Genomic DNA, 26,568 nt, shown 5'->3' with positions numbered 1-26,568 from the left:
CAATACCCCGAAACGCGTCTAGCCTAGACAGGACCCCAAACTTTGGACCACTTGGGAAGCTGAAGGGTTTTACCGGATTGTCGCAAAGAATGAGCGCCCGCCACACGAATGGTATATTCGATGAGCAACCTGTAAGACCTGATTCCATGGTGAAGGTCTGACTGTCACGGATGGTGTACAGGAAACAAGACAATACAATATAAACAATGACTCACTGGATCCACAACTAAGGAACAAAAGGGAGACCCCTGCATGAGACCTGCCGCTCTCCCTTATTGCTCAGCCTATGCGACCACCCCAAAGATGGATGGGCGCATATCCACGTACCTCGACTATCTTACACCTGAAGACCCTACAATAGTGAGGGGATACGACCACCGGCTCCCTACACAGACACAGAGGGAGTCAGGGTCACCTGGATCCAGAAAACAGAAAATCATAAATACATAAACAGCACTTATCTTGCAGACGACTGGGGACTGTGGACTGAGAACTAGGAACACCATGCACACACACTCCAGGAAGTTGTATAAGCCGCACACTACTGCATTCTGGGGAGGAACTTAAAGGGCAGCAATCAGTCCTACTGCATGACAGCTTAGATAGACTAACGAGATGAGGAACTCAACCAAAACAAAGAAATTCAAGGAGGAGGATCTGAAAGGCTCCTGTCAGAGCTTCTCAACTGTCTGGGTTTGACAGTACCCCTCCCTCTACGAGTGGACTCCGGACACTCAGGGCCCACCTTCTCAGGATGGGACCTATGGAAAGCCCTGATGAGACGAGTGGCCTTAATGTCCGTCACTGGGACCCACATCCTCTCCTCAGGACCATAACCCTCCCAATGAACGAGGTACTGGAGGGAACCGCGGACAAGACGAGAATCCACAATCCTAGAGACCTGAAATTCAAGATTTCCATCAACCATAATCGGAGGAGGAGGCAAAGGCGAGGGTACAATAGGTTGAACATAAGGTTTCAATAAAGACTTATGAAAAACATTATGGATCTTCCAAGTCTGAGGAAGATCAAGACGGTAGGCAACAGGATTGATGACAGACAGGATCTTGTAAGGCTCAATAAACCTAGGACCCAACTTCCAGGAGGGAACCTTCAATTTGATTTTCTTGGTAGACAACCACACCAGATCACCAACATTCAGGTCCGGACCAGGCACACGTCTCTTATCTGCCACACGCTTATATCTCTCACTCATGCTCTTTAGATTATCCTGAATCTTTTGCCAAATAGATGACAAAGACGAGGAGAATCTGTCCTCATCAGGTAAACCAGAAGACCCCTCTCCCGAGAAAGTCCCAAACTGCGGCTGAAACCCATATGCACCAAAAAATGGTGACTTATCAGAGGACTCCTGACGACGGTTATTTAAAGCAAACTCAGCAAGGGACAAAAAAGAACACCAATCCTCCTGATTCTCCGCCACAAAACAGCGCAGATATGTCTCCAGATTCTGATTGACGCGCTCTGTCTGGCCATTCGACTGCGGGTGGAAAGCAGAAGAGAATAACAACCGAACCCCCAAGCGAGAACAGAAAGCCTTCCAGAATCTGGAAACAAACTGCGAGCCCCTATCAGAGACTATGTCTGAAGGAATACCATGCAATTTGACAATGTGGTCAATAAATGCCTGCGCCAGCGTCTTAGCATTGGGCAAACCAGGAAAAGGGATGAAATGCACCATTTTGCTAAAACGGTCCACCACCACCAGAATCACAGTCTTCCCCGAGGAACGAGGCAAGTCCGTTATGAAGTCCATGGACAGATGTGTCCAAGGACGGGAAGGAATGGGTAAGGGAAGGAGAGAACCTGATGGCTGTGAATGAGGGACTTTGGCACGAGCGCAAGTCTCGCAAGCTGCCACAAAACCCTCAACCGACTTATGAAGCGCAGGCCACCAGAATCTCCGAGCGATGAGATCCAGTGTGGCTCTTGCCCCCGGGTGCCCAGCAAGGACCGTATCGTGGTGTTCCTTAAAAATCTTGTGTCTCAAAGCGAGAGGCACAAACAACCTCCCAGGAGGACAAAGATCAGGAGCCTCTGACTGGGCTGCCTGCACCTCTGCCTCCAATTCAGGAAAAAGAGCAGAGACCACCACACCTTCAGCCAAAATGGGACCCGGGTCTTCATAAATTCCCAGCTCCCGGAAAACAACGTGACAGGGCATCTGCCTTCACATTCTTAACCCCAGGGCGGAACGTGACAACAAAATTAAACCTTGAAAAGAACAAAGACCATCTGGCCTGTCTCGGGTTCAGACGCTTGGCTGACTCCAAGTAGGCCAGATTTTTATGGTCAGTAAACACGGTAATAGGGTGTCTGGCTCCCTCTAGCCAATGGCGCCATTCTTTAAAAGCCAACTTGATGGCCAACAATTCCCTATCTCCCACATCATAATTTCTCTCTGCGGAGGAGAGTTTCTTCGAGAAAAAGGCACATGGCCATTTGGCAGGAGAGGAACCCTGAGACAAGACCGCACCCACCCCTACTTCAGAAGCATCAACCTCAACTATGAAGGGTAACGAAATATCAGGTTGTACCAGGATGGGAGCGGAAGCAAAACTCTCCTTGATATTAGAAAAGGCCTTACGCGCCTCTACCGACCAGGAAGAAAAATCTACCCCCTTTCTGGTCATATCAGTGAGTGGTTTAACAACAGAGGAATAATTCAAAATAAATTTCCTGTAATAATTGGCAAAGCCCAAAAAACGCATCAGCGCCTTCTGATTCTCAGGAAGCTCCCACTCAAGCACAGCACGGACCTTCTCGGGGTCCATGCGAAAACCAGAAGCGGAGAGAAGAAACCCCAGAAATTGAATTTCTGGAACCGCAAACACACATTTTTCCAGTTTTGCGTATAATTTATTCTCCCGCAGGATGAGCAAGACCTGACGTAAGTGTTCCTTATGAGTCTTGAAATCGGGAGAAAAAAATCAAAATGTCATCCAAATACACTAATACAAATTTTCCCATTAAATGATAAAAAATGCTGTTGACGAAATGCTGAAAAACGGCTGGGGCATTCATCAAACCAAAAGGCATAACAAAATTCTCAAAATGGCCCTCAGGGGTATTGAAAGCCGTCTTCCATTCGTCTCCTTCTCTGACCCTGACCAGGTTGTATGCCCCTCTTAGGTCTAATTTGGAAAAGATTTTAGCCCCAACAACCTGGTTAAACAGGTCCGGGATCAGAGGAAGCGGATAAGGGTCACGAATAGTGATACTGTTCAGCTCCCTGAAATCCAGACAAGGTCTTAAAGAACCATCTTTTTTCTTAACAAAGAAAAAAACAGCGGCAACAGGTGACTTCGAGGGTCGTATGTGTCCTTTTCTCAGACTCTCAGAGATATAAGCACGCATAGCGACCCTTTCAGGTTGGGAAAGATTGTATAAACGAGATTTAGGCAGTTTGGCGCCTGGGATGAGATTAATAGGGCAATCGTACTCCCTGTGCGGGGGCAAATCCTGAACTCCACTCTCAGAGAAGACATCCGAAAATTCAGAGAGGAAAGGTGGTACAGTCTTAGTAGAAACCTCAGAAACAGATGTCATGAGGCAATTCTCTCTGCAAAAGTCACTCCAACCATTTATTTGCCTCGCTTGCCAATCAATGGTGGGGTTATATTTAGTGAGCCAGGGTAGCCCCAACACTAGAGGAGTAGGCAAACCGCTAAGGACGAAACATGACACATCCTCAACATGAGCATCACTCACAATTAAACGAATATTGTGAACTATGCCCTTTAATGATTTCTGAGAAAGTGGAGCGGAATCAATAGCAAAAACAGGAATATCCTTTCCCAAAGTGCATACCTGGAAACCATGAGTTATTGCAAATTGATTATCAATGAGATTGACAGCTGCTCCACTATCCACAAAAATCTCACAAAAAATGCTCTTGCTCTCTAGCGCCACCCTAGCAGGCAGGACAAAACGGGAACTACAAGCAAACGGAAAACCTTCAATTTCCGCCTCAACCCTGCCAATAGTAACAGACGGAACATTTTTAAAAGATTTTTTCCCTTTTGTTTCTTTATTACTCCCAGAAGACTGCCTGAATCTCCTAGAGGGACAAACATTTGCCAAATGACTTATACCTCCACAACAAAAACAAACCCTCCCATGCGGGCTGAATCTTCTATTGTCAGAGGCAATCAACCCCAGCTGCATGGGCTCCTGCTCAGAAGGGGCTGACAGCGACTGAGACCCCTGCGCACAGAAAGAGACCGCTGTACTGTCCCGGGACTGAGTATGACAGGAAGGAGAGATCTCTCCTCTCTCTCTAAGACGCCTGTCAATACGAACAGCCTGAGACATAGCAGAATCCAAGGAGGTAGGTCTCTCATGAAAGGCAAATGCATCTTTCAATCCCTCTGAAAGACCATGGCAAAATTGACTTCGGAGTGCAGCATTATTCCAACCAGTATCAGCTGCCCATCTCCGAAATTCTGAGCAGTATATCTCTGCGGATTGTTTACCCTGGCATAACAGACGTAGTCTAGACTCAGCCAGAGCAATACGATCCGGATCATCATATATCTGACCCAGGGCTAAAAAGAATTCATCCACTGAACGGAGGGGCCGTGCCCCCTCCGGCAGCGAAAAGGCCCAGGATTGAGCGTTACCCCTGAGCAGCGATATAATGATCCCCACCCTCCGTTCTTCATCACCAGAGGAATGGGGAAGAAGGCGAAAATGGAGTTTGCAAGCCTCTCTAAAACGCACAAAATACTCACTACCCCCGGAGAACGTATCCGGGAGCGAAATCTTAGGCTCAGAACAAACTCCATGAACGCAAGCTGAACCGGTCACTTGAAACTGAGAAAAAGTCTTACGGAGATCAGCTACCTCCAATGAAAGACCCTGGAAGCGCTCAGCCAAAAGTGAAACCGGATCCATACTTGAGACGGTTTTGGCGGCTTATAATGTCACGGATGGTGTACAGGAAACAAGACAATACAATATAAACAATGACTCACTGGATCCACAACTAAGGAGCAAAAGGGAGACCCCTGCATGAGACCTGCCGCTCTCCCTTATTGCTCAGCCTATGCGACCACCCCAAAGGTGGATGGGCGCATATCCACGTACCTCGACTATCTTACACCTGAAGACCCTACAATAGTGAGGGGATACGACCACCGGCTCCCTACACAGACACGGAGGGAGTCAGGGTCACCTGGATCCAGAAAACAGAAAATCATAAATACATAAACAGCACTTATCTTGCAGACGACTGGGGACTGTGGACTGAGAACTAGGAACAGCATGCACACACACTCCAGGAAGTTGTATAAGCCGCACACTACTGCATTCTGGGGAGGAACTTAAAGGGCAGCAATCAGTCCTACTGCATGACAGCTGAGATAGACTAACGAGATGAGGAACTCAACCAAAACAAAGAAATTCAAGGAGGAGGATCGGAAAGGCTCCTGTCAGAGCTTCTCAACTGTCTGGTTGTGACACTGACTACACGTGCCAAACAGTTGCCAGTGTGCGAATTTAGGACGAACTACTGGTCTACACATCTAGAGCAGTGTTTCCCAACCAGTGTGCCTCCAGCTGTTGCAAAACTACAACTCCCAGCATGCCCGCACAGCCAAAGGCTGTGCGGGCATGCTGGGAGTTGTAGTTTTGCAACAGCTGGAGGCACACTGGTTGGGAAACACTGATCTAGAGGACCACAGTATTTTGTCAACCCTTCGAGTGAGACGGTAAGACCGTTCGATTTTACCCAGCGATTTAAAAACTTTCGTTGTTAATATCCCAGTGGGACGCCGCTGGTGTTTGCAATTAGCGGGACGCCGCTTTATTCTGTTCACTGCTTGCGCATTGGGACATTAGAAACTTTCGGATACCTCTGTTCAAATATCGAATTGGACGCTGCTATTGGACATTGTTTTATCGCTACCAATTGATTTGAGACTTTTCCCATACGAATATTTATACGATTTACTGCTATTCTTGATAGAAGTGTGAATCGATTATTCCATTTTATTCCTTGATTTTTAGCCTATTTTAGATTATTGCATTCCATTTGTTATGTTATTTTAGCATTGCATGTGAGGACTTGGGTATGTTTTAGTTTGTTTAGTTTTATCAGATATTTTGTGTTATTAATTACCACCGTCTATATCAGGCATCCTCAAACTGCGGCCCTCCAGCTGTTGCAAAACTACAACTCCCAGCATGCCCGAACAGCCTACAGGTATCAGCCTACAGCAGGGCATTGTGGGAATTGTAGTTTTACAACAGCTGGAGGGCCGCAGTTTGAGGATGCCTGGTCTATATTATTGCCACCTACTATATTTAATATATGCGAATAAATTTCAAATGGTTCAGATATCCTGAGAGTGCCCAGTTACTTCTGTTTTTATCATTTTCATTTTGGAGTGGACTGGGTGAGTCCACTTGACTGAGTGCACCTCTTGGGTCATTAGTTACTCCTGTGCGCCACATCTACTGTTTTTATTTTGTTTTTTGTCTCTAAATATAGATGTTGACATGGAAAAATAAAAATAACTTCATCAAAAATTATTAAATATAAAAAATATGTTAAAGTGGTCTTACGAGACTACTTAAAGGGGTTGTACGCTTTTTACTATTGATGACCAATTTGATCAATATCGGATTGGTGGGGTCCTTCACCTGGCACCCACGCTGATCAGCTGTTTTTAGAAAAAGCAGCACTGTGTTTTCTTCTCTGTTTATCTGCTCCATTTACCTGCTCCGTCCTGTTCACTTGAACAGATGGGCGCTGTCCCATAGAAGTTAATGGAGACGCCATAGTTGTAATTACACCTGCTCACCGTATCCTGAGGACAGGTCATCAGTAGTAAAAAATTGGACAACCTCTTTAAATACTGATGACCTATCCTCTGACACCTGTGACCCTCCACCCCCCTTCAGCACTTCGAGAAGGCAGCAGTGCTTGCATGTCATTTTTTTTAATTTTTTTTTATTATTATTATTTTTTTTATATAGTATATATATTTTATAAATAAATGTAATACACATCGATCCAAATTTATCACCAACATAAGGAATATTTGTCACAAGTAAACAATGTCTGAATGGCTTGGATAAGTAAGTATTCCAAAGTTATTTGCACAAAGTGACACATAATAGGCTGTCAGGCAGGTAAAAATTGACTCTCTTGAGGGTGGAAAGCATATAACGTGTGATATATCTGTACATCATTGCTTCACAAAGGCCCTATCTGTATATTAGGCCGGAAAATTGCCAGTAGACTACAATAGAAGGAAATGCTGTCATTTTTAGGTTTGTACTGTTACTTTTAAATAATGACACATTTTAAAGTGTTCTCTAATGTGATTTGTTATCTATGTCTTACAGGCCGTGTAGTGAATATAAGCAGTATGATGGGTCGCATGGCAAACACTGCGCGTTCTCCTTACTGTATCACCAAATTTGGGGTAGAGGCCTTTTCAGATTGCTTACGGTATGAGATGCATCCCCTTGGAGTGAAGGTGAGTGTGATTGAACCAGGGAACTTCATCGCAGCCACCAGCTTATACAGCCAAGGAAAAATAAAAGAAATTGCTGAAAAGATGTGGAAAGACTTACCAGAAACCGTGAAGAACGATTATGGAAGAAAGTACTTTGACGATAAAATTGCCAAGATGCACACATATTGTAATAGTGGTTCAACAGACACCTCTTCTGTCATGAATGCAATTACCCATGCTCTCACTGCTCCAACTCCCTATACACGCTACCATCCCATGGACTACTACTGGTGGATCAGGATGCAGATTATGACACACCTGCCGGGGGCCATATCTGATAGGATTTACATCTATTAGATATTTTTTGTCAATTTATGGTCGAGACAATGACATCATATTACCTGCCTTTACTACCTTAAATCATGTAATCACTTTCAGAATGTTGTATTTTCTGAGGCCCTGATCATACTTGCGTCAAACGTTCCAAAAGCATTTCTAATGTTCCTGATCAAAACGATAGATTGTATGACTGGTCTGGCAGAGTGGTCTCTAAGGGTTTATTTTTGTGTTTTTTTTCCAAGACAATTCTTCATCCCCTCTTAACCATTCATGAAACATGACTTTTGTAATATACATGCATTACTGATGAAGAAGACTAGTACATGGCACAGCGTGTGGTTCTCATGTACATTGGTCCCATAGTGAGATTATTATTTATTTATTTTTTTGCTTTTTACTCCCCAATTTTTAGGGCATCAGCTAATTATGCATGGGTCTTAGGAAGTGTAGTGGCTGGTATTAGCAGGCACTTGTCTAGCACCCTTATAGACTGAAACTACAGGCACACTTCACACCAGGAAGCCAAGAACTTGTTTAACGTTGGCCAGCCTGAAATGGGGAGATAGGCAGAAACTGAAAATTTAGAAACAAACTGTCTCTGCTATTTACATTAAAAAGACATGTCACCTCTGCTGAACTACTGCTTTATTAACTTTTATTCCTCACATTATAACAATTCTGGAGCATCTTTTCATTTAATTGTATGATGTGCCGTTCCTCCATAATCCAGACGATTATGAATGAATTGCCAGCAGTCTGTAATTAAGGTCCACCTGGGTGCTACCAGTTGGGGTTGTGTACCTGCACAGTCTGACACTATCCAATCAGTGATGCCAGTGGTAGACTGTGCAGTGACTCCTAACTGGTAACATCCGATTGGTCCTTTATTACAGACTTCTAATAGGAATAATAGAGGAATGACACAACCTAGAGATATATGAATAAATGCTCCAGAATTATTACATGAGGCGTGAAAGGTAACCTGCACATGGTGGCTGGCGACCGCAAATAAGATCCGCACAAATTTCCGTTTAGATTTATGTGCGTTTCTGCAGCATATTCACACCAAAATCTGCAATCTCTAATTACTGTTTTTGGTGCGGATTTGATGCTATTTTGCTGTAGATCTCTCCCTTCCATTGAAAAGGGTGAAATCCGCAGCTAAAACCACAAACATAATTGACATGCTCTTAAATTTGAAAACTGCATTGCAGGTCAATTTCCGCACAGAAAAAATCTGCAAAATGTACATGAGATTAGTGTAATCTCATACACTTTACTGGTACTGTAATACTGAGTTTTTTTGTAAATCCATGCTGAAAAAACCACACGTATTCCGCAATGTGTGCAGGTGCACGTACTTGCTAAAACAAACATGTAAGGAGAGGTGGCTGTCGCTGACCAATGTGTTTGTGAGATGATTATATGGAACCTACTATGACCTGTTGTTGAAATTCTGCACCATTTTCTATATTTCATGAGGTATGCCGCCTTGTTTACAAAGTCTTTTGTGCTGTCCACACAGAGGTCTTGTCCATAAGATGGCCGCTGATGGCCTACTCTTTAAATATTCTTATTATAACAACGATTTTGGGCATTCTGCATACTTTGAAGGACGCCTACCTCAACAGCAGAGTTTTGTATATTTATATTATATTTAAAAAAAATGAATAGCAAGCCATGCATGGGACTCCTTTAGAATTTACATTAGTATCACCTGATAATACTTGATTCTCTTCCAGTTTTCATACAAAATGTGTTGTCATTACCATGGAGTTGTGGAAGCATTTTCATGGCTGCTACAGTATATACACTATACATGGCATCTGATTGGCACATGCTGTACAATACTATTTCTTGGCTGAGGGTTTCTAGAACAATATTTTCAATGCTTTGTATTAGTAGTAATATATTTTTGCCTCATATGAAGACGCTACTAATGTTTTGTAGCACATTCTGACTGTTATTTTATAGACTTTATATTGGTGTACATTGGTACTCTTATTGCAAAATAATATACAGTGTCATATAAAAAATATTTTGGCAACCAAAGTATATTGTTTCTTTTATCTGAATTCACTAGGGTTTCCTTAGTATATACTTATTACCATGAATTTATTACACTGATAATGATAACTGGAATGTCTCCAAACCAGAAACGGTTCTTAAAGGGGTTTTCCACACTCCTGATATTAATGACTTAACCTCAAGATAGATAATTAATATACAATCAGTGAGGCTCTGACACGCTGTATCCCCACCCTTCATCTGTTCCCTGCAGCCTCTGACGCTGAAACTAGCACTTTGAATGGAACAGGAAGCACAGCTCTGTTCAAAGCATAGTGGTCGTTCTAGGTTACTGCAGCTGAGCTCCCACAGTAACCAGGCACGGCCATTTCACTTTGAACAGAGCTGTGCTTCCTGTTCCATTCAAAGTGCTAGTTTTAGCGTCAGAGGCTGCAGGGAACAGATGAATGGTGGGGAGGCGGCATGTCCGACCTTCACCGATTGGATATTTAATGTCCTATCTTGAGGATAAGTCATTTATATCAGAAGCCTGGAAAACTCCTTTAACCTCTCAACAGTCATATTATATTGGAAAAACCCTCTCAAAAATGTCACTTTTTCATTGTAGATTATGAATTTGTCTCAAGCAAATCTAGTTGACACATCTCAGAGGACACAAATGTGTTTTTTTAACCACTTAGTGACGTAACAAATTTTAGCCGTAAGGATCAGTAACAATCTGTGTTCCAGCAGTCATAACTTTATTTTATTTTTTATTTTTTTCTTCTTCAACTTAGATGTCTGAGACTTTGAATTTTGCAGGATAAGATGTATTTAAAAAAAAAAATAATAATCTTAGAAACCATTTTGGTGGTTCATATAGTGTATTAAATAATTTATTTTTAGGAGGAAGATAAAAAAAACTTTTTAACAATTTTAACATTATTTTGTGTATTTTTATTTTTGCGGCATTCACTGTGTGGTATAAATAACATATCTTTATTCTGTGAGTCAGTACGATTTAGGGTTGAGCGGTAAACAGGTGTCAATGATTTACCGCGGTATTAAGAAACAACGATATGGCAGTATTTTGTGATGTCAGGAGCGGTCATATGCTCCTAAATCTGTGTCAGTCAGCCGCTACATCGTGAATATGCGTACCATACCTAACATATAGTAGTTCCTGCAGCGGCCACCCCCGGCTCCTCCTCACTCCCATATTCAAGTCTCCGCCCACTGGCTGAGCACAGGAGTGAGGCGGACAAAGTCTGTAAGCAATCCATGTCCAAGCCAAGATGGGAGAAGAGAAGTGAGAGACCCTAACGGCCCGGGTGTCATAAATAAAGGTTATACTGTCTGTCTATGTCTTCTACGGCCCTGGCCCTGCTTGCAAGCTGCACCGCACATGGTGATGGCACTTTATTTCTCATAGCAGGCATTAGGGAATAATATACAGGTCATCATGAGTCCCATCAGTATAATAGCCTCATACACTATAATGTCTCCCTGTTGCCCCCACACAGGAGCAGCAAGAAGACATTACTGTATGTGGGCCACAAGAGAATATTATACTGATGGGGTTACAAACAGTTGTCCCATACAGGATGTCACCTTATGGCCCCCCTTACAGTATAGTTCCTGAGTCCAGACAGTATAAGGTCTCCTGGTAGCCCCATGCAGTATAGTGACTCTTGTAGCCCACTGCCTGCCCAGCGGCCGCTCATACAGTATATAATGTCTCCTTGTGACCCACTGCCTGCCCAGCCTACCCATACAGTGTGTAATGTCTCCTTGTGGCCCACTGCCTGCCCAGCGGCCAGCTCATACAGTATATAATGTCTCCTTGTTACCCACTGCCTGCCTAGCCTACCCATACAGTGTGTAATGTCTCCTTGTGGCCCGCTGCCTTCCCAGAGACCAACCCATACAGTATATAAACAAATTGACAGCACTCCAAAGTTGCAGGTGAAGTATTGTGTGATTTATTCAGCCGGACATAATTTTATGCAACGTTTCGGGCTATATGTAGCCCTTCATCAGGCCAAATGAATGTGAGCAGATGATTAGGGACCTGTACAGATGAGCACTCTGTGAAAAGCAAGAAATTAGATGAGTAGTGTTGAGCGAACTTCTGTTTTAAGTTCGGCATCTAAAGTTCGGCTTCCGGTTAGCGGAGAATCCCGATATGGATTCCGAATTCCGTTGTGGTCCGTGGTAGCGGAATCAATAATGGCCGATTATTGATTCCGCTACCACGGAATGTGTATGCCCAGCTTTTGGCTTTGTTCGCACATGGACTTAAAATCTGATGTGCATTTTTGCAGCAGAAACCTTTTCCAATTTTAACCACTTAGTGACCACCCATATGCGTTTTTACGGCGGTCATTAAGGGGCCTTAGGCTGGGATGCTGCTTTTTCACAGCGTCCCAGTCTAAGCGCTGCATAGGCCCCCCGGAGAACAGGGGCTCTGCTCTCACTTAAGAGCCACGCTCCTGCTCTTACAGACCATCAGGAGTGCCAATTCAGACTGTTTAACACTTTACATGCTGGGGGAAATGGAGCTTGCCTTTTGTAAAGTGGTGACAGACGGAGTGGACTCCCTCTGTCTCCCATCCGCACCCCGCAAATGCGATCGCAGGGTGCCAATGTGTGTAAAGGATGGCTGGGGTCTGATATAAGCCACTATACTGAAAAATGAGTGCCATAAAACTTATAACGTAAAAACTCAGTGACCGTATTGCTGTTTTTCCCATCTCCCTCCCAGAAAGAGTTAATAAAAGGTAATCCGAAAGTTGTGTAACCCAAAATAGTGCGATTAAAACTACAACTTGTCCTGCAAAAAAACAAGCCCTCAAGCAGCTATATAGATGAAGAAAAAAAAAAAAAAAGTTATAGCTCTTGGAAGGCGATGATGAAAAAAGGAAGAAAAACGCTTGGTCAGTAAGACCCAAGACAGGCTGGTTACTAAGGGGTTATTGTAATTGTCAGGAGGTTAAATGTCCTCAATATGGAATTATTGAAAATCCTGTTTGACAACGAACTACCAATATATAATTGTACATTGCAACTATAGCACCAGTTAGTTCAGCTATGGAGGTTTAATGAGTTGTTAGCTATGCAATATCACCATTATAGTAATTAGAGATGGTGACCAAATACTCATATTATAGGACATATACACCAAGGGGAACACCCCAATTCAGATAGAAGTACTAACTAATGACAGGTCTTTTGAGCACTTTGTTTCCTTTTTGCCCTTGTGTTGGTGTTAGGATAGTGCAAAATAAAGTACATAAATGACGTCTTCGGTTTTTCAGTTGATCATCAGTAGTATCACTACTTTCTCAGTAGGAATCTCTGGAGACATGACTTAACCAAACTATTCTCCATTTGCTTCCATCTGTTTTAATTTAATGCTCCACTCACTTAACATAATGTTATCAGAGCAACGATCATTCAGTCTCCCTTTATAGCTTTGTAAAGCTTGAGCCTGAGATCTGTAAATCTAATACAACAGACCTTTTCCACTTGTACAACACACTAGAAAAGAATTAAATTAACGTGCAATAGATTCAGGTATTATGCTTGATTGACCTACGATTTTACAATCGTTATGTATCATTGTCTTTTTAGTAAATATGCTTTTATTATATAACACATATCTAGAATTATGTGCTTTTGTTTCTCATGTTATACTTTCTCTTTTTTATCTAGTTGCAGTCTGAAAGAATATCTTGTGCACAGCACTGTGCAATGAGGTGTAATTTTTATAAATCTATAAATCTCTGCTAGTGTGTGATAATGACTTATGTCATATACAAATGCTTGAGTATCTCCCGCAGCCCTATAGAGTTGAATTAATCAGCTTCTGCATACATGTCTGTCACTCTTTTCCATCTGGGGAACACAGACCCCCGTTTTAGTGATCTTGAGGGCCCCAGTGGATATAGGATAAGTTGTAACGGAACAACCCTTTTAACAGGACCTGTTTATTCGGGCCATAAGGCCTAACGCAGACATTTAACCTCATTTAAGCAGTGAAGACGCAGGAGCACTCTTAAGATGGGGAAGCTGTTATATGCCAATGATAATTGAAAGCCTCAGGCAGGATCCAATACCTTTCTCTGGCATATTCCAATACAGGCCTGTAAATGACAGCACTGTATTGGAATACAGTGGTGTGTTCTGTGATGGATAAATACCCATAAATACAGAACACAATTGACAGTCTAATGATTGCTGGTTATAGTCCCCTAGGGTGACTTAAAACAAGTAAAAATATAAATATATACAGTCCTGATCAAAAGTTTAAGACCACTTGAAAAATGGCAAAAAATCATATTTAGCATGGCTGGATCTTAACAAGGTTCCAAGTAGAGCGTCAACATGTAACAAGAAGTTAGCAAAGAGAGAAAACTTGGTGTACAGTCACAAATAAGCAGCGGAACCCTTATCCAGGAGTAAGTTCAGTCTCCCTAAAACAATAAAATCCACAAGCAATTTCAGGGACCGCGCTAATTCCAGCAGTTAAGACACAGTGCAGACTCGACACTCGATCCAACAGATAGCTGTTCACAGTCCACTCCTCTGGATCTCTCCTGCAGCGTTATGCCACCAACCGAAACTTTTAATATATGACACCAGTACCTTCACAAAGAAAAGAAGCACATGGCGCAATAATAGTGGTAAAGTAAGTTTACAATTTATTGTACTTACAAAATTCACGAAGTAAAAAGCATATTCATATAAAACGCGCCCGACCCGGGTTTCGCCTTAGGCTTCGTCAGGGGCCCAATCGTTACCACACAGACGAGGGCCCTCAGTCATGAGGAATGCTCTCTGCAACATCTGGACATAGCCAGCGGCCGTTTGACTCCCCTGCACTTCCTGAAGCTCCATTGTTCCACTGAAGGAAAAAGCACCCCAGACCATTATGGCGCCCCCTCCACTGTGGCGCGTAGAAAACCATCTCAGGTGGGATCTGCTTGTCATGCCAGTAACGCTGGAAACCATCAGGACCATCAAGGTTACATTTTTTCTCATCAGAGAATAAAACTTTCTTCCACCTTTTGAATGTCCCATGTTTGGTGCTCTCTTGCAAAGTCCAAACGAGCAGTTCTGTGGCGTTCAAGGAGACGAGGTCTTTTGAAAACGTTTTTTGTTTTTGAAGCCCTTCAGTCTCAGATGCCATCTGATGGTTATGGGGCTGCAGTCAGCACCAGTAAGGGCCTTAATTTGGGTCAAGGATCGTCCAGTGTCTTGACGGACAGCCAATTGGATCCTCCGGCTAAGTGCTGATGAATTTTTTTTGGGTCTTCCACTTGACTTTTTTGTTCCATAACCCTCAGGATCTTTAAAGAAATTCCAAATGACTGTCTTACTGCGTCCCACCTCAGCAGCGCTGGCGTGCTGTGAGAGACCCTGCTTATGCAGTTCAACAACCCGACCACGTTCAAAAAGGGAGAGTTTTTTTGCCTTTGCCATCACAACGTGTGACTACCTGACAGAAAAGGACAATGAATTCACATCTTTGCACAGATTTGGCCTTTTAAAGGCATGTGGTCCTAAAATTTGGATCAGCTGAAAAACAGCCTGTTTCAGTTTAATCGTTATTTTCAATGAATTGAATGCTCAAAAAAAGTTTTGTCTCACTCTCATTTCTTCTTGTTGCATGTTGAAGCTCTACTTGGAACCTTGTTAAGATCCAACAATGTAAAATAGGATTTTTTGCCATTTTTCAAGTGGTCTTAAACTTTTGATCAGGACTGTATAACCGTTCAAATCACCCCCTTTCCCCCAAATAAAAATAAACAATGAAAAAAACAACATGGGCATCGCCACATTCAAAAGCATCTGTATTATGAAAATATTTATCCCATTCGGCGAATGGCGTAACTGAAGAAAAAAATCAAAAAGGCCAATTCAACATTGTTACTTTATCTCCCCAATACAATTAAATAAAAAGTAATAAAAAGGTCACACACAATCCAAAATGGTATAACTGAAAATTTCAGAATGCTCTGCAAAAATTGAGCCCTCAAACAGCTCCATAGACATACATATAAAAAAGTTATAGGGGTTAGAATATGGCAATGAAAATATAATTTTTTTTTTTCCATATTAAAACACAAGAAAAACCTGTATAAGAGTGGTATCGTTGTAATCGTACTAACCTGGAGAATGAAGGTAATCGGTCAACTTTACCACAAGATGAACGCAATAAATATAAAACCCATAAAACTGCAGAATTCCTTTTTTTTCTGTTTCCATCCCATTTTGATCTATTTTTTATTTTTCCCTGCTTTCATCTAAATCATATGAAACAAAAAACAAGCCCTCATACGGCTATGAGAACAGAAAAATAAAGTCACGGTTCTGGGAAGGTGGGGAGTGAAAAACTAAAATGGAAAAAATTTAAAATAGCAGTGTCCTCTAGGGCAGCGGTCCCCAACCTTTTTTGCACAAAGGACCAGTTTCATGCAAGACAATTTTCCCAGGGACCAGGTGTGGGAGGGGGGGGGGATGAGGCTTAGGGGGTGCTAGTCGTGCTGACTGATTCACGCGCATAACAAAACAAGGTACATATTAATATACACTCACCTAAAGAATTATTAGGAACACCTGTTCTAGTTCTCATTAATGAGATTATCTAGTCAACCAATCACATGGCAGTTGCTTCAATGCATTTAGGGGGGTGCTCCTGGTCAAGACAATCTCCTGAACTCCAAACTGAATGTCATTATGGGAAAGAAAGGTGATTTAAGCAATTTTGAGCGTGGCATGGTTGTTGGTGCCAGACGGGCCGCTCTGAGTATTTCACAATCTGCTCAGTTACTGGGATTTTCACGCACAACCATTTCTAGGGTTTACAAAGAATAGTGTGAAAAGGGAAAAACATCCAGTATGCGGCAGTCCTGTGGGCGAAAATGCCTTGTGGATGCAAGAGGTCAGAGGAGAATGGGCCGACTGATTCAAGCTGATAGAAGAGCAACGTTGACTGAAATAACCACTCGTTACAACCGAGGTATGCAGCAAAGCATTTGTGAAGCCACAACACGCACAACCTTGAGGCGGATGGGCTACAACAGCAGAAGACCCCACCGGGTACCACTCATCTCCACTACAAATAGGAAAAAGAGGCTACAATTTGCACAAGCTCACCAAAATTGGACTGTTGAAGACTGGAAAAATGTTGCCTGGTCTGATGAGTCTCGATTTCTGTTGAGACATTCAAATGGTAGAGTCCGAATTTGGCGTAAACAGAATGAGAACATGTATCCATCCTCTGATGGCTACTTCCAGCAGGATAATGCACCATGTCACAAAGCTCGAATAATTTCAAATTGGTTTCTCGAACATGACAATGAGTTCACTGTACTAAAATGGCCCCCACAGTCACCAGATCTCCACCCAATAGAGCATCTTTGGGATGTGGTGGAATGGGAGCTTCGTGCACTGGATGTGCATCCCTCAAATCTCCATCAACTGCAAGATGCTATCCTATCAATATGGGCCAACATTTCTAAAGAATGCTATCAGCACCTTGTTGAATCAATGCCACGTAGAATTAAGGCAGTTCTGAAGGCAAAAGGGGGTCCAACACCGTATTAGTATGGTGTTCCTAATAATTCTTTAGGTGAGTGTATATAACGACTATATAAACTGACTAGGGTCTCTGCTGCACTGTACCATATTTTTCGCCTGTAAGATGCACCTAGGTTTTAGAGGAGAACAATAAGAAAAAAATATTTTTCATTACACCTCAGGTCAGACCAGCAATCAGACCCCCAATTTTAATCAGACCTCTGCTGACAGCCCTAATCAGACCCCAATCTCAATCAGACCTCAGATCAAACCCCCAATGCCTCAGATCAACCCCTCAACCTTCAGCCATCTATCAGCCCCCATGTCAGCCATCAGCCCCCCATGTCAGCCCCCAGCCCTGATGTCAACCATCAGCCCTCCATGTCAGCCATAAGCCCTCCATGTCAGCCATAAGCCCCCCATGTCAGCCATAAGCCCCCCATGTCAGTCATAAGCCCCCCATGTCAGTCATAAGCCCCCCATGTCAGCCATCAGCCCTCATGTCAGCCATAAGCCCCCCATGTAAACCATCAGCCCCCCCATGTCAGCCCCCAGCCCTTATGTCAGCCATAAGCCCCCCATGTCAGCCATCAGCTCAAAAAAAATAAAAAAAACACTTACCTCTCCTGCTCCTGGACGCCACCGCTCCTCACCATCGCGATCCTCTTCTTCTTGCTGTCGGCTGTGTATTGCGGCGCACAGTGGTGTGAGGTCACAGAGCGCCCTCATGCTGTGCGCAGCCCTGCACCGCCGAGCCGAGGACCAGGAAGTGGTGAGTACAGATCCTTCACCGCTTCCTGGTCCTCCTGTACTAATAAAGAGCTTCCATAATGGAAGCGCTTCATTAGTACCGCGTTAAAGACGGCCCTGATTGCCGCGGCCCGGCAAACAATCTTCCAGGTCCCGGGCCGCGGCCTGGCGGTTGGGGACCGCTGCTCTAGGGGTTAAGCTAAAGAAGAAATGTGCAATCATTAATGTGTTTTACGCAGTAAGTACATGTTCTGTGTAGTGATGAGTGAATCAATTCAGCTCATCTTAAGCATTGTTTGAGATCCTAGTAAGCAAAAATATGTAAATCAAGTGCTTCTTTTTTATATGAAATGTCTTTTCATCTGTTCAAGGCCTTATTCACACAGTGTCAGTGTTTGGTCAGTGATTTCTATCAGCAATTGTAAGCCATAACCAGCAGTGGAGCCTATACAGAGATAAGGTATAATGGAAACTTGTTCTATTTTTTTGCGGTGCGGACGGATCACAGACCCATTCAGCTTGAATGGGTCTGGATCCATAGGGGCAGCCGCACAGATGGTCCCCAAAGCACGGAACGGCCGAACAATGGCCGTGTGCAAGAAGCCTTAGTGGGAATGGAGCCTCCTGGGCCAAACATCATAATTTACGCCAGAATTAGCCAAAATCAATGCTAGCCCATAGCTGGTGCAGATTTCAGCTTGTGACACACCTCTTAATAAAAGTTATTAAGAGGTGTGTGGGATATAAACATGAAAAAAAAAATATATGGAAAATTTGTCTGGAGCATCTTGTGCTTCAAAGCATTTTCATAACCAATTAAAAGTTTGGGTGAATCTCCAGGTAAAAAATAAAATGCAGTTTAAGGCCTCATGCACACGACCGTTGTGTGCATCCGTGGCCGTTGTTCCGTTTTCCGTGATTTTTTGCGGACCCATTGACTTTCAATGGGTCCGTTGAAAACTCAGTAAAAAGGCACCGTTGTTCATCCGCGGCCGTGATCCGTGTTTCCTGTCCGTCAAAAAAATATGACCTGTCCTATTTTTTTGACGGACAACGGTTCACGGACCCATTCAAGTCAATGGGTCCGTGAAAAAACACGGATGCACACAAGATTGGCAACCGCGTCCGTGGCCGTAGGCTACTTTCACACAGACTGATTGCAGATCCGTCTTCATAAAAGCTTTTTCAGAGCTGAGTTTTCACTTTGTGAAAACTCAAATCCGACAGTATATTCTAACACAGAGGCGTTACCATGGTGATGGGGACGCTTCAAGTTAGAATATACTAAGAACTTTGTACATGACTACCCCCTGCTGCCTGGCAGCACTCGATCTCTTACAGGGGGCTGTGATCTTCACAATTAACCCCTCAGGTGCCGCACCTGAGAGGTTAATTGTGCGTATCATAGCCCCCTGTAAGAGATCAGGTGCTGCCAGGCAGGAGGGGGCAGACCCCCCTCCCCTGTATTTAACTCATTGGTGGCCAGTGCGGCCCCCCTCCCTCCACAGTATTATATTCATTGGTGGCCGGTGTGGCCTACCCTCCCCCCCCCCCCACCTAATTAAAATCACCTTCCCCCATCATTGGTGGCCAGTGCGGCCTCCCCTCTCCCCCCCACCTAATTAAAATCACCTTCCCCCATCATTGGTGGCCAGTGCGGCCTCCCCTCCCCCCCCCCTAATTAAAATCACCTTCCCCCATCATTGGTGGCCAGTGCGGCCTCCCCTCTCCCTAATTAAAAACACCCCCCCATCATTGGTGGCCAGTGCGGCCTCCCCTCTCCCCCCCCTAATTAAAATCACCTTCCCCCATCATTGGTGGCAGCGGAGAGTTCTGATCGGAGTCCCAGTTTAATCGCTGGGGCTCCGATCGGTAACCATGGCAACCAGGACGCTACTGCAGTCCTGGTTGCCATGGTTACTTAGCAATTTTTAGAAGCATTATACTTACCTGCGATGTCTGTGACCGGGCGCTCCTCCTACTGGTAAGTGACAGGTCTGTGCTATAGGCAATGCGCCGCACAGACCTTTCACTTACCAGTAGGAGGAGCGCCCGGCCGGTCCCCCAATGATGGGGGAAGGTGATTTTAATTAGGGGGGGAAAAGGGGAGGCCGCACTGGCCACCAATGATGGGGGGTGATTTTAATTAGGGGGGGGGGAGGCCACACTGGCCACCAATGATGGGGGAAGGTGATTTTAATTAGGTGTGGGGGGGAGAGGGTAGGCCGCACTGGCCACCAATGAATAGAATACTGGGGAGGGAGGGGGCCACACTGGCAACCAATGAGTTAAATACAGGGGAGGGGGGTCTGCCCCCTTCTGCCTGGCAGCACCTGATCTCTTACAGGGGGCTATGATACGCACAATTAACCCCTCAGGTGCGGCACCTGAGGGGTTAATTGTGCTGATCACAGCCCCCTATAAGAGATCAGGTGCTGCCAGGCAGGAGGGGGGCAGTCATGTACACAGTTCTTAGTATATTCTAACTTGAAGCGTCCCCATCACTATGGGAACGCCTCTGTGTTAGAATATACTGTCGGATCTGAGTTTTGACGATCTAACTCAAATCCGATGGTAAATGCACCATATTGTGTCAACGTCAAATGGATCCGTCCCCATTGACTTGCATTGTAAGTCAGGACGGATCCGTTTGGCTCCGCACGGCCAGGCGGACACCAAAACGACTTTTTCTTCATGTCCGTGGATCCTCCAAAAATCAAGGAAGACCCACGGAAGAAAAAACTGACACGGATCACGGACCTACGGACCCCGTTTTTGCGGACCGCAAAAAAAAAACGATTGTGTGCTTGAGGCCTTAGAATGGAGAAGGGCTGATCTGGTCTCTGCATTACTGTTACATATTTGGATTTCTACTTGTTCAGTGCTGGCAGTCATGACTGGAACAGTTGAACTGGAACAGGAGAACATGTTACTTCAAGAATTAGTTTTATGAACTGCCCATTTTTGTACAAAAAGAAGTATTCTTTATTGGACTCCTTCTCTGCTGTGTTCTGCAATTATTCACAGTGCTTGTGATGTGTGGAATCTGAGGTGACTCTGTACTTGGAACTGACCACTTGAAACTGGCATTTATAGCCCCTTATTTCAGGACGTAGCTGGGAGGAAGGCGCAGGTGGCACAGTGGAGGGGCACAAGATGAAGCTAATTATTTACAGTACATTAATTTCCCACCTCCAGCCTTGTTCTCACTTGCCCTGCTCTCCCTCCTCCAGTCCAGCGTTGGTTCCTGCATCCCCCTCTCCAGTAAAGTAATACTAGCAGTTCAAAGGCATAGTCGAGATAGACATGAGGGGGAGAGCAATCCAGAGTGCACATGTGCTTCTGGATGATCTAACTATGTGCAGGAAAGGTAAGTGTGTGTAAATGGATATATGTGTATTGTACATACATATGTGTAGGTGTGTGTTTGTGCAATGTTTGCACAAACACACACCTACACGTGCAAGTGTATGTATAATGTGTATGAATATGTACTTGGTGTAATATGTGCATACGTGTGTTATTACAAATATATGTTTGTACATTGTAGTGGTACTAATTGTGTGTATGATTAGGGGTACTATTTATTTATATATGGTATACTAGTACTATTTTTGGCAAAGCTGCACTACTTCTCTTCCCTGTTCACATTACACTATGGTCCTCTGGCATGTACACCAGGAAAACTGTACACCTCAGGAAGAAAACTATGACATATCACACTGTATAGACTTAGGCTACACGCACACAATAGTGAAAAAAAGGCCAATAAAAATGGACACACTGGTCAGTTTCTCGACGCCATTTTTGAACCACGTGCGCATCCATTTTCTGTCCATCTGTTCGTTTTTATTGACTGTTTTGAAATCAGTTTTTCGTGGCTGTAAAAAAATGGCCATGAAAAACCGATGAATTTCATTCGCTTTTTTAATAAAATCCCAGCCCCTGCAGTTCCCCCACTATACATAATGTCCCTCATAGTGGTCCTCAGCTGTCAAAAAATAAATAAAAATGCAAGGTTAACCTAGTTTTACTGTAGAACTTTCAGTGGAATATGTTTTTCCATAGATTTGTAGTGGCATACAGATGTATACCGGTCTAACAGAGACCAAGAAGACACTCTCTCTCTTTTAGCCTCTTGTCAGGAAAATAGTCGTATGAATATACCTGGCTTGTGCATCGGGAGTTCTTATTGGTGTACATGAGTACTAATCTGAAAAAAAGGCCCTTACTATTAAGCCAATTTAAAGGAAGTCTGTCACCAGCAACCTCTATATCTAACTATTTGCATAGAAATAGAATTGTATTTCATAAAGTGCTATTTCTGTTTTGTTGATCTGAGGCTCCACTACCAAGTTATGATAATTTTACCTAAAATGCAGATTAGAAGCTGGTGCAACAAGAGCGTCATTGTTGCTCTCGTTGCACCCAAACTATGCTGAACGCCATGAGGAAAGCCACAGAAAGAAGGGAAGCATGGGTGCAATGAGAAAAACGGGGCTTTAAATGGGTTGTCCGGGTTCAGAGTTAAACCCGGACATATCCCTTGTTTTCACCCAGGCAGCCCCTCTCGCATGTCATGCTCCGATGCTCTCCTTTGCCCTGCGCCTCAATCGCGCAGGACAAAGCCTTTTTCTGGAGATCCGGTGTGCTAAAGCCCGCTCAATATTGCCGTTGAAGTCACCGGGCTCACTGCTAGGCAGAAGCCACCACCTAGCTTTACCCATGGAGAGCCCGGTGACGTCACCGGCACTAATGGGTGGGCTTTAGCTCTAACATGGCCTGAAAAAAAGGGCAGGGCATCACTAAAGCCCTCCCATTAGTGAAGATGACCTCACTGGGAACACTGCTAGACAGATGCCTCTGCCTAGAAGTGTAAAAATGTAAACAAACAGCCCTTGTCCTGCGCAATACAGCATGCTCCGATGCTCATATCAGAGGGCCTGCCTGGGTGAAAATGGGGATATGTCCAGATTCAGCTCTGAACCCTTACAACCCCTTTAACCACCTCCGGACCGCCGTACGCAGCGACGCGTCCTGGAGGTGGTTGATTGATTCCTCCTGGACGCGCCGGCGCGTCCTCTCGCGAGACGCGAGATTTCCTGTGAATGCGCGCACCCAGGCGCGCGCGTTCACAGGAACGGAAGGTAAGCGAGTGGATCTCCAGCCTGCCAGCGGCGATCGTTCGCTGGCAGGCTGGAGATGTGTTTTTTTTAACCCCTAACAGGTATATTAGACGCTGTTTTGATAACAGCGTCTAATATACCTGCTACCTGGTCCTCTGGTGGTCCCTTTTGTTTGGATCGACCACCAGAGGACACAGGTAGCTCAGTAATATGTAGCACCAAGCACTACACTACACTACACCCCCCCCCCGTCACTTATTAACCCCTTATTCACCCCTGATCACCCCAGATCACCCCACTGATAGATGGATCGGATCCGCAAAACACATACGGACGTCTGAATGGAGCCTTACAGGGGAGTGATCAATGACGGAGGTGATCACCCCATATAGACTCCCTGATCACCCCCCTGTCATTGATCACCCCCCTGTAAGGCTGCATTCAGATGTCCGTATGATTTTTACGGATCCACTGATACATGGATCGGATCCGCAAAACGCATACGGACATCTGAGAGCAGCCTTACAGGGGGGTGATCAATGACGGGGGTGATCACCCCATATAGACTCCCTGATCACCCCCCTGTCATTGATCACCCCCCTGTAAGGCTGCATTCAGATGTCCGTATGATTTTTACGGATCCACTGATACATGGATCGGATCCGCAAAACGCATACGGACATCTGAATGCAGCCTTACAGGAGGGTGATCAATGACGGGGCGATCACCCCATATAGACTCCCTGATCCCCCCCCTGTCATTGATCACCCCCCTGTCATTGATCACCCCCTGTCATTGATCACCCCCCTGTAAGGCTGCATTCAGATGTCCGTATGATTTTTACGGATCCACTGATACATGGATCGGATCCGCAAAACACATACGGACATCTGAATGGAGCCTTATAGGGGGGTGATCAATGACGGAGGTGATCACCCCATATAGACTCCCTGATCACCCCCCTGTCATTGATCACCCCCTGTAAGGCTGCATTCAGACGTCCGTATGATTTTTACGGATCCACTGATACATGGATCGGATCCGCAAAACGCATACGGACATCTGAATGCAGCCTTACAGGGGGGTGATCAATGACAGGGGGTGATCACCCCATATAGACTCCCTGATCACCCCCCTGTCATTGATCACCCCCCTGTAAGGCTGCATTCAGATGTGCGTATGATTTTTACGGATCCACTGATACATGGATAGGATCCGCAAAACGCATACGGACATCTGAATGCAGCCTTACAGGGGGGTGATCAATGACAGGGGGTGATCACCCCATATAGACTCCCTGATCACCCCCCTGTCATTGATCACCCCCCTGTCATTGATCACCCCCCTGTAAGGCTCCATTCAGACATTTTTTTGGCCCAAGTTAGCGGAAATATTATTTTTTTTTTCTTACAAAGTCTCATATTCCACTAACTTGTGTCAAAAAATTAAATCTCACATGAACTCACCATACCCCTCACGGAATCCAAATGCGTAAAATTTTTTAGACATTTATATTCCAGACTTCTTCTCACGCTTTAGGGCCCCTAGAATGCCAGGGCAGTATAAATACCCCACATGTGACCCCATTTCAGAAAGAAGACACCCCAAGGTATTCCGTGAGGGGCATATTGAGTCCATGAAAGATTGAAATTTTTGTCCCAAGTTAGCGGAAAGGGAGACTTTGTGAGAAAAAATCAATTTCCGCTAACTTGTGCCAAAAAAAAAAAAATTCTATGAACTCGCCATGCCCCTCATTGAATACCTTGGGGTGTCTTCTTTCCAAAATGGGGTCACATGTGGGGTATTTATACTGCCCTGGCATTCTAGGGGCCCTAAAGCGTGAGAAGAAGTCTGGGATCCAAATGTCTAAAAATGCCCTCATAAAAGGAATGTGGGCCCCTTTGCGCATCTAGGCTGCAAAAAAGTGTCACACATCTGGTATCGCCGTACTCAGGAGAAGTTGGGCAATGTGTTTTGGGGTGTCATTTTACATATACCCATGCTGGGTGAGATAAATATCTTGGTCAAATGCCAACTTTGTATAAAAAAATGGGAAAAGTTGTCTTTTGCCGAGATATTTCTCTCACCCAGCATGAGTATATGTAAAAAGACACCCCAAAACACATTGCCCAACTTCTCCTGAATACGGCGATACCACATGTATGACACTTTTTTGCAGCCTAGGTGGGCAAAGGGGCCCACATTCCAAAGAGCACCTTTCGGATTTCACAGGTCATTTACCTACTTACCACACATTAGGGCCCCTAGAATGCCAGGGCAGTATAACTACCCCACAAGTGACCCCATTTTGGAAAGAAGACACCCCAAGGTATTCCGTGAGGGGCATGGCGAGTTCCTAGAATTTTTTATTTTTTGTCACAAGTTAGCGGAAAATGATAATTTTTTTTTATTTTTTTCCCTTACAAAGTCTCATATTCCACTAACTTGTGACAAAAAATAAAAACTTCCATGAACTCACTATGCCCATCAGCGAATACCTTGGGGTGTCTTCTTTCTAGGGGCCCAAATGTGTGGGAAGTATTTTGAAATCAAAATGTGTAAAAAATGGCCGGTGAAATCCGAAAGGTGCTCTTTGGAATGTGGGCCCCTTTGCCCACCTAGGCTGCAAAAAAGTGTCACACATGTGGTATCTCCGTACTCAGGAGAAGTTGGGCAATGTGTTTTGGGGTGTCATTTTGCATATACCCATGCTGGGTGAGATAAATATCTTGGTCAAATGCCAACTTTGTATAAAAAAATTGGAAAAGTTGTCTTTTGCCAAGATATTTATCTCACCCAGCATGGGTATATGTAAAATGACACCCCAAAACACATTGCCCCACTTCTCCTGAGTACGGAGATACCACATGTGTGACACTTTTTTGCAGCCTAGGTGGGCAAAGGGGCCCACATTCCAAAGAGCACCTTTCGGATTTCACCGGCCATTTTTTACAGATTTTGATTTCAAACTTCTTACCACACATTTTGGCCCCTAGAATGCCAGGGCAGTATAACTACCCCACAAGTGACCCCATTTTGGAAAGAAGACACCCCAAGGTATTCGCTGATGGGCATAGTGAGTTCATGGAAGTTTTTATTTTTTGTCACAAGTTAGTTGAATATGAGACTTTGTAAGAAAAAATAAAAATAAAAAATAAATCATCATTTTCCGCTAACTTGTGACAAAAAATAAAAAGTTCTATGAACTCACTATGCCCATCAGCGAATACCTTAGGGTGTCTACTTTCCGAAATGGGGTCATTTGTGGGGTGTTT

The 26,568-nt window shown here is 44.2% G+C and overlaps 1 protein-coding gene and 1 long non-coding RNA gene across 2 annotated transcripts in view; both read left to right on the top strand.

Moving 5' to 3' along the window:
* BDH1 (3-hydroxybutyrate dehydrogenase 1) overlaps positions 1–8,397 on the top strand; it is a 39,766-nt gene extending 31,369 nt beyond the window's left edge. Inside the window, exon 7 of the mRNA XM_040428322.1 lies at positions 7,375–8,397. Coding sequence (XP_040284256.1) covers positions 7,375–7,844 — 470 coding nt within the window. The 3' untranslated portion in view covers positions 7,845–8,397. The remainder of the gene's footprint in view (positions 1–7,374) is intronic.
* A 940-nt stretch (positions 8,398–9,337) lies between these two features.
* LOC120997948 lies at positions 9,338–25,843 on the top strand. Its single transcript, XR_005778267.1, has 3 exons — positions 9,338–9,821; positions 25,391–25,395; positions 25,833–25,843. It is a non-coding gene; the product is annotated as an uncharacterized LOC120997948 (long non-coding RNA).
* Positions 25,844–26,568: the final 725 nt, after the last annotated feature.

Source organism: Bufo bufo, chromosome 4, assembly GCF_905171765.1.
Source record: "Bufo bufo chromosome 4, aBufBuf1.1, whole genome shotgun sequence".
Lineage (NCBI taxonomy): Eukaryota > Metazoa > Chordata > Amphibia > Anura > Bufonidae > Bufo > Bufo bufo.
The sequence above is the reverse complement of the archived record's forward strand: the minus strand, read 5'-3'. Positions and strand labels throughout refer to the sequence as shown.